The sequence below is a fragment of the Grampus griseus genome (genome assembly GCF_964374135.1).
Source record: "Grampus griseus genome assembly, chromosome: 1".
NCBI lineage: Eukaryota > Metazoa > Chordata > Mammalia > Artiodactyla > Delphinidae > Grampus > Grampus griseus.
In genome coordinates this window covers 44,092,848-44,101,804 of record NC_139017.1, presented here as the reverse complement: position 1 = coordinate 44,101,804, position 8,957 = coordinate 44,092,848, and the positions used below count along the sequence as shown (strand labels likewise).

At 44.8% G+C, this 8,957-nt stretch overlaps 1 protein-coding gene across 1 annotated transcript; it reads left to right on the top strand.

Annotated features, from left to right (window-relative positions):
* The first annotated feature begins 3 nt into the window (after positions 1-3).
* G0S2 (G0/G1 switch 2) lies at positions 4-1,017 on the top strand. Its single transcript, XM_082670869.1, has 2 exons — positions 4-152; positions 312-1,017. The coding sequence occupies exon 2, from the start codon at positions 343-345 to the stop codon at positions 652-654; it is 312 nt and encodes a 103-aa protein (XP_082526995.1). The 5' UTR covers positions 4-152; positions 312-342; the 3' UTR covers positions 655-1,017.
* The last annotated feature ends 7,940 nt before the right edge of the window (positions 1,018-8,957 follow it).

Here is an 8,957-nt window from a genome sequence, read left to right as displayed (position 1 = left end):
AGTTGCGGAATCTCCATCCGGAAGACCCGCGGCTACCGAGGAAGGGGAGAAGGAGGCGGAGGAGGAGGAGGAGAACGCAGAGCCGCGGGACCCACGCACACCGTGACCGCCCACCCGGCTTGCGCTGCCTGCTGCTCGCTCGACGCCCCTAGGTGAGTCCGGCGGGGAAGAGCGCGGCGGGGCGCGGGGTCCCGGGTGGGCTCCCCTCTCTGCAGGCCTACCCCGAGAGAGCCGAGTGAGGGCTGCTCGGGAGGATGCATCCGTCTTTCGGTGGCTTAAAAGCCCCCTTTTCTGCTCCGCTTCTCCCGCAGATCACTCCCACCCCGAGAGCCCGGAGCCGAGATGGAAACTGTCCAGGAGCTGATTCCTCTGGCCAAGGAGCTGATGGCGCAGAAGCCCAGACGGAGTCTAGTGAGGCTGTATGTGCTGGGCGGCGTGCTGGCTCTCTTCGGCGCCGTGCTCGGCCTGATGGAGACCTTGTGCAGCCCCTTCACGGCCGCCGAGCGGGAGCGGGAGCGGGAGGCAGCGGTGGCCGAGCTGCAGGCCGCCCGGGAGCGAAAGGCCCTCCGGGCGCGGGCCCTGCTGGAGAAAAGCAAGCAGCTGGAGGCTGTCCAGGGCTGCCGGGCCCCGACCAACCGGCTGTACGCCTCGTAGGAACCTTGGGGGCCGGCGGAGGGAGGGGGAGAGAGACACACAGGGAGAGGAGAGTGAGGCAGAGCGCGAGGGTCGGGCTCGAGTGGGCGTCTCGTGCTGTTTGGACTGACGAGAAGCTACTGATTTTAGAACTGAACTACCACGTGGATCCACCAAAAGGCGTTTGGGATTGAGTTTTGCTGCTGTGCAGCACTGCAGAAAGATGACATGTCCAAAACCTTCCAGCTATCTGACTGCATCCAGCATTTTGCACTAGGGTGAACGGAGGAGAAATGCTTTTTATATTATTATTGTTGTTATTGTTATTATTATTACAGTGACCACCATTTTGCATTTTGAAATAAAAAACGTTTTGTAATTATATCTCAGCATCTGATTCCTGAGGGGCACGGTTTTCTGGGGTGGGCAGCAGGGAGGGCGGGCATTTTGGCGGAGGGGGTCTTCTTAACGTGAGCCCAGTGGAGAGAGCAGTTTCCTGAAGGTCAGGCAACACTTGCTTCAGGGCTCTGGACTCATATTGATTTTACATGCTTATAAGTCTGTTAAGGATTCGTTTTTGCTTTGTGTTAGGAGTGGCAAGAGAGAAACTTTTCTAAGTCCCACCAGACTCAGCATTTTAAGATCAGGAGATAAATCAGCTTCTGAGCTAGAGTAAGTGAATGAGAGATACTGATTAATTCTAGGGCGCAAAGCCTATTTGCCATCTCAGACCTGTGCACCAGAGGGTCTCGTGGTTGATACCTCTTTCTTCCTAACTGTATTTTAGTGGAGGGGGGTGGGGACAGTGAGGGGGAAGGAGGGGTGGAGGGAGGGAGGGAGGGAGGAAACTAGCTAGCTGGTAGGAAAAGAGGGAAGGCAATCTCCCAAGAACATTTAATTGGATGTCTAGCTCTACCAAGCCCTTCTCCTCCCAAACTGAATCACAGTAAGAAGTTCTAGGTTAGGAGGGGAAAAGACCGGTTGTCACAGTCCTGAGTCATCTTCCTCCAGGGACAGAACTTGCTCTGTGGTAATAGCTAGTCCAGTGGCTCTATGGGGCTCAGCATAGGGAATTTTAAACAACGGCTCTTAAAGAAGTAGTTAGGGGCATAGGCCTGAGGCCACTCCCCTAGGGATTTTAATATGTCTCCTGCCCTAACCGGGTACAGACATTTCCCTCTCTCCATCCATGGCTATGCATTTTTGCCAAACATAGCAAGGCTCATGCCATCGCCTCTGACCAGACTCGCTCTCCACCACCACCCTCTTCCCTCACACACGCCCTTCCATTTTATTTCTGCCAACTCAAATCCTACCCAGTGTTCCTGACCCTGATCTAGTGCCATCTATGTCTGATATCTATCCTTATCACTCCAGACAAGAGAGCCGTCGGAATGGGGTGACATTAATCAAGGGAAAAGACACGTATTTAAAGGAAAAGAAGAATATCAGTGGAACCACTGATCTCGCAGTTTCCAAAATGGGAAACTCGACCCTATATTAAGGTGACATAACCTCACCTTAAATGACCAAAAAACTTCTCAGGAATCCACCCCATCTTATTCTTCAGTTGTCCTTCCCAAGTGCCTCTCCTATTATGTCTATTATTCTTCCACCTATGCAGCCACCCTCTGATCCAGCTGTCAGCATCTCAAACCGCCTCCTGCACTCTCTAGCACATTCACCCCAAAACATCCCTGCCAGACTGGGGACTGTGACCTTCTTTCATCCTGCTGCTCCTCCCTCAAAAATGTCAGCGCCTAAGACCCCTGTCCAGATTCTCCAGTGTCTCCATGATCTGCTTGCATCTCAGCCCTCCCACCTGATGTTCCGCATGAACCCAAGACCTTCCTAGTCCCTTCTGGTCTTTCACATCTTTTTTCACATTACTCTTCCCACCTGAATGCCCGTCCATCCACAGTCGCCACACCTTCTGAAGCCATAGACCTCAGATTCTCCAAGAGAGGGATAATTTCAAATATTCTGCCTCTTGTCAAACTGTATATCAAATCATGTACTCCAATTTTTGGTTTAGAAGGTAATGCTTATATTTTTTAGTTTGCCTATATGTAAAACTACGTATATTTTACATATTTGCCTAAATATATAGCAAATGCCTGTGTATTTTTAGTTTCGAAGGGTATGCCTTTTACCTATACGTGTACAAACTACCCAACCCAATCAAATCCAAGCTATAGAAATCTTTTCTGTCCTCACTGATCTTTTCACTTCTCTGAATTCCTACGGGACATTCAGTCTGGGTCTCATACTGGATCACGCAGTAATGGACATTTTTGTCCCAGTTGTTTTATGGAGGTGATCAGATGTGAACTTGCACTACTTTCTAGTGAAAACAGATACTAGGTATCAACTGTGAGAACATTTCAAAGTTTCACACTTTCTTAGGAAAAGTTTGATTGTTGTGTAATCATGGTAACCAGAACCAGTTTTAAACCCATTGGCTCAATCAATCACAACTCTCCTCAGGTAACACACTTTTACAAGCCAACCAATCGGTAACATTCCCTCACTTCTAAGGGTCACTTAACCATGAAGTGACTCAACCCCATAAATATATTTCAGAGTGCCAACCAATCAACAAATAAATATGCTTCTACAGATATCAGCCCACCTATGACCAGGAAAGTACACCAAACTCTGAACTTCCTGCTTTCCCAAAACCAAAAGATATACTTACTGGGTTCCTTGTATTCAGACTCTATTTGTCCTTCAGATCTGCTGCCAGATAAGTCAGTCTCAACTATAGTCTGAATCTAATGAGTTTCACTGAGTTCTCACGGCTTCTAAAATTTCTAACCAAGTACGTCTTTGTATAAAATCATTAGATCTCAGTCTTTGTGTAAAGTAAATAGAAATTTTAGTTTACAGATGTACATTCTGGTAAATAATTATACCTAGGCCTTTGTATATGGCCATTAGACATTTTGTCTGGGAGGTATACTATTGAGTAATTAGACATAGGTCTTGTATAAGTTCATTAGACTCTTTTATTGGAGGCATACCATTTGATAACTGCATTTGCCATTAAACTGCTGATCCCCTGCTGCTCACTTTGCTTTTGCTTTTGTTTATCTATATTGTAAAGTTTTATTTTACGTGTTTTTGTTTTGTACTGAAAAGCCTTATTTCTGATACACAAAGAAGTGTTCCATATGGAATGGCCCAATAAGTCAACAATCCAATCCAAGCTGGTCCTAGGGGACAACAGTTGGAGCTCCATTAGATTGTGACCAATTCAGGCAAAGGTAAATGATCAAACTTGGCTTTGGGTCTCCTTAAAACTTTGTTGAGAGCCGCTCTCTATCTATCTCACCAAGGTGTAAAAGAAGGTCACTTTTAGTCTGTATTCTGAGGTCAAAGATTGTCAGGTCATTGATTACATGGCCCCTTCCTAACTTTTGCATAGAAAGGGAACCCAAGATACCATTCACAGGCACACATTCTTACTAAGTAGCCTTTCTTGTCTATCTTGGGTTCTTCTAATCTGCAAACTCCTCTTGGAAGAACTCCTGCTTCCTGTTGCACTATAATCCCAGTTCTTGCACTTACTTCGATAAAGCACAAAAACTGAGTTTAGAATAACGATCGTCAACATGGGGGAACTTTTGACATATCAAAATCAATAAATTAATTCATTTGAGGAACCCCCAAATAAATTAATACATTTAAGAGGAACCCCAGAAATCTAAAGAGTCAGTAGTTAGCTTCTTTGATTGGTATGCTGAGGTCTAAAAAATAAAATTCTAATTCCAACATGGTCTCCCGCAAAGACTCTAGTACCTTCTGAGCTCCACCCTAATTTCATTTCTCTCTCTTCCACCCACCTTTCTCCGACCTTCTATATGAAACACGCTTTTTTTCAGTTTTCTTTAGAAAAGATGCAATTACATTGTAAATCTGCTAAACCAGAAGGCATCCCTAAAGAAGTTAAATTTAAACCCTGATCTGGAGCCATATTAAGAGTTAAAATTAAGGATCTTCCTAAATCTCAGGAAGCCAGGTAAAAAATTTTGACATAATTTAGGATTCTATTTGGTACTTATTCTTCTGGACTAGATCTTTACCAACTGGTTCAGTGAATTGTTAATCCTCCAGCTGGAGAAAAATATTTAAAAGCAGCAGGGTTAGAAAGGAAAATTTTAAATAAGTCAGCTGTGTAAAACGAAAAAAAAAGTGTTTTAAGGGGGGCAAGAAAAAAAAAACAGAAAACACAGTACAAAAGACAATTCTAGGGCTTCCCTGGTGGTGCAGTGGTTGAGAGTCCGCCTGCCGATGCAGGGGACACGGGTTCGTGCCCCGGTCCGGGAAGATCCCACATGCCGCGGAGCGGCTGGGCCCGTGAGCCATGGCTGCTGAGCCTGCACGTCCGGAGCCTGTGCTCCGCAACGGGAGAGGCCACAACAGTGAGAGGCCCACTTACCGCAAAAAAAAAAAAAAAAAAAGACAATTCTAGAAGGCTTTCTTTTAAAGATACAGTGGACAAAAATTCAAAATTATAAGTTAAAAATGAAAACAGACTTCGGGAAACTTTCAAAGAGCATTCTGGAGTAAACCCAGCAGTTGAAGTATTAACCCAGGACCTGGCAAGGAGCAGGTGTTCATTAAATATTTGTTGAATATAGAATAAGTAAATGGATGAAGAAAGTAAACTTTTTGATGACCCATTGTTATCCGTGCCTTTAGTCCAAAAGAATGGAAACCTCTGAATTGGGATGTGACCCTCCATCATTAGTTGGTGTGAATCAGGCTGGCATTACTGTCCCTACTTGTGGAGACCCTACCCGATGTGGATCTGTCTCCCCACTGCCGTCCACTCCACACTCCCGCTGATGTGATCACCGTAATGGTCTATAAGTCATCTCGATGATTCCTAAGCAGTTTATAACTAAGAAACGTGTAGACACGCAGCCTCACAGAGTACATTAGGTTGCTGGTCTCTCTGGGTGGGAAAGGAAAATCTGCCCAAACCCAGTTCTTGTTTTAATTATTTACTTTGAGGCAAAGCCAGGAATCTGAGAGTGAGCGCTTGCTAAGGGTGGAACAGGGGTTCTGCCTGGTGTGCCTCTGGCATGTTCCGAGCTAGCAATAGTAATGGACAAGTCTCCAGGGCAACCAGGACCACTTCCAAGCATTCCCACCGTGGGCCGCTGCAGGGGCCCTCTATTCTTTGGGGAGCCCTGAACTGGGCTCATCTCCCAGTGCCTCCTGGCTGCAAGCTCAGTCCTAGCATGAGGGCTTTCTTCCTTGGCCCTTCCTTCACCTTCTTGTATCAGGTGGCAGACCAGCTGGTTCCAGTCCCGAATCAGATCTTCTGACTCCTCCCAGAAACCAACCACCTTCTGAGCAGGAAACCCTGCCCCTCCCCAAAGAGTGGGAAACCGCAGAGGAAGAGAGAGATGAAACAGAAGGGAAGGCAGAGGAGGAGGGAGAAAAGAAGCAAGAGAAAAAAGGAGATCAATAAAAAGAAGTCAAATCTGGTTGAAACCCCAAGGTAAGACTTTTTTAAATCACAATAATATGTAATAGCATCACCATTTGTGTCAGGGCCTAGTCCATCGCAGGTCCTCAAAAAACCGCTATTGAAATAATGCATCTATTTGGAATAAACCGGAGGGCTGGGCTGAAAGAGATTTCAATGTCAAATGCTGGTCAAAACAAGAAACCAAAAGAAATGCCCGATGAGCTTTGCATTCTTTTTTTTTTTTTTTTTGGAGCTTTGCGTTCTCTAGGAGGGAAGATGTGATAAAACACAGATGGAACCAGATGTCTGTTACTGGCACTGAGCACATTCTGATCATTTTGGGACAGAAAGTTAAGTTGAAACCAAAAATTGCAAAAATAGTTTCAAAAATGTCTGCATGTTCTTTTGAAATCATACAAAGATTGCAGGTCTTAAGCATTTTTATAAAGCAGCTTTAAAGTAATGACAGAGCACAAACACTATGCTGTATCTTGGGAACTGCTAAGAGTGCAGATATCTGCCTTTTGCATCCAATCATCAGCTAGTTTCATATTTTTAATATTGAGATCTAGAGCTTTGAAGAAGGCATGTTTTATCTCAAGGAGTCTTATTCAAAGGACCAAGGGAGGCCTATAGTTGTCATTCAAAATTCTTCCTGTGCTGTTCATCTATTCCTTAATCCCAGCCCAGCCTGCTGCTTAGGCTACTGGCATTCTGAGCCTTAGAAGGGTCTAATCAGATTTCAAAGCCCCTGGTTTCAGGGCCATTAGAGGAAACCTAACAGGAGCAAGAAATAGCATTCCCCACGCTTTACACCCCCATTTGCCCAAACGTTCCCTTGCCATCGATAGCTAGTACCATCCAGAAGGTTGCAGTTTACTGATCCAGTCACTTGGGGGAATTAAAATAGTTAAACTCACACTTTGGAAAATGCCTGTAGACCATGATGGTGTGTTTTCACAACACTTGGCTTTGAAGAGTCCTGCTCCCGCAACTTTTCCAACAGAGCTTACCAATTCAAAGGGACACACTTGAAGTGTTTATTTTTCTTTTAGTGCCAGTATTTTCCTTTGGGTTTTCTGTGAGTGCATCACAGACGGAAGCTGAAAGGAAGGCGGGAGAGGTAAGGAGAGATGGAAGAATCTCACTTCTGCTTGCTTGCCAAAATTTGGAAGGAATTGCCTTTCCCTCTTATGTATGATATGAAAATAAAATCCAAAAATCCTAGCTCTTTCTTGATGCTGATTTCAGTACAGCTAAAAAGCTCCATGCATCCAATTTCTGAGCTGGAACAAATCTTAAAGGTAATCTAATTCCCCTTGTTTGCCAGGTGAGGGAATTGAAGCCAAGACAGGGGCAGGGTCTTGCCCAAGGTCACATATATGTCAGTGGAGGAAGGGAGACTGGAACTCAATTATCTGGGTCCCACCCAGGCGCCTTGCAAGAAACTTTATACAAAAGAGCCCCAGATACCCAAGGACACATAAACACGGCAACTCCTGATTAAATAAAATAAAATATTCAGTTAAAGATGCTCAACTAATCCTTACTTGGCAGAAATGGAAAATGGGAAAAGATTTTCCTAATAGTTAAGCTTTTCTAGATCTGTTTTGTAACTGTTAGGAAACTGGAGAGTAGAAGGATTCAAGACAGATTTGTCATGAAAGAGACAGGATATTTTACATTCCTACCATTGATCCAGCATTTTACATATCTTACCTCTTTATATAATCGCATAGTATCCTCCTTTTACAAGTAATATTTTTTTAATTTGCTCAAATTCACAGAGAGAATAAGATATTATTATTTCTGCATCTTTCGTTAGTAGGCCCAGCATCACGCCGTGGACTAACGTGAATATTTACAGTTCAGTGGCTGTTGCATTCTTACCCAGGCCATTCCCCAACATGGACCCCTGCTCCAGCCACTTCAAACTACTTGAGGTCGCTCTGAGGTATCAAGCTATTTCTAGACTCCTTACCTAAACACAAATAGCTCCCTCTGCTTGGTATGGCCTTCCCCCAATTTCTTCATCTCCATAACTTGTACTTATTTCTTCAAAACTTAGCCCCAGGGTCACCTCCTCCCTGAAGGCTTTCCCACTCCCTGGGATGACTTGGCTGCCCTACTCTGTACTCCGTTAGCACCCTATGCACGTTAGTATTACACTACTGTGAGCTTTGACTTACTTCCCTACCCTCCTTATAGTTAACTAGAATCTCCTTGAAGGAAAGCATCAGATATCGATCAGCTTTTACAATACATTCCTGGCACCAAGCACAGTTTTGGACATTTATTAGTGCTCAATAAACATTTGGGGGAAATGGATGAATGAGCAAATGAAAGATTTCCCCTCCTTTTCTTCCACGTAAATGATTTAATAAAAAGTCTCACTCCCACACTCTTGAATTTTGGGTATCTTGGGAGGAATAGAAAATGGCACTACTATAGGCTTCTTCTCCCTTCAAACCTGACAGCCTGCTCAAAAGCACTCTCTAGGGTTATACGTGCCAGTTGAACAAACATTCATTTCTGCTCCCTTACAAAATGCACTGATCACAGTACAGCAGAAGAATGTGCGTGCTATAAATCACAAGGACAGAGGACCAGGATGGAGACAACAACAGATGAGAAATGTCAATACCCTTTCAGAAGATGGAAAGTGGATGGACGAGGGATAAGGGACTTAGCAAACTGGAGACTGCTGAAGCCCAACAGCCCATGGAGGCCAACAAGAAGCCACAGAGCCCAGGAGAGTCCCAGGGATCAGGCCACCAGAAACCTCAGTTCAGAGGGAGAGATGGGAGCAAAAATAGGAAGAGATGCTCCAAATCCCCTTTCT

What these genes read in the sequence shown, in the direction of transcription:
- G0S2 (XM_082670869.1), top strand. Translation starts at nt 343, where the DNA reads ATGGAAACTGTCCAGGAGCTGATTCCTCTGGCCAAGGAGCTGATGGCG.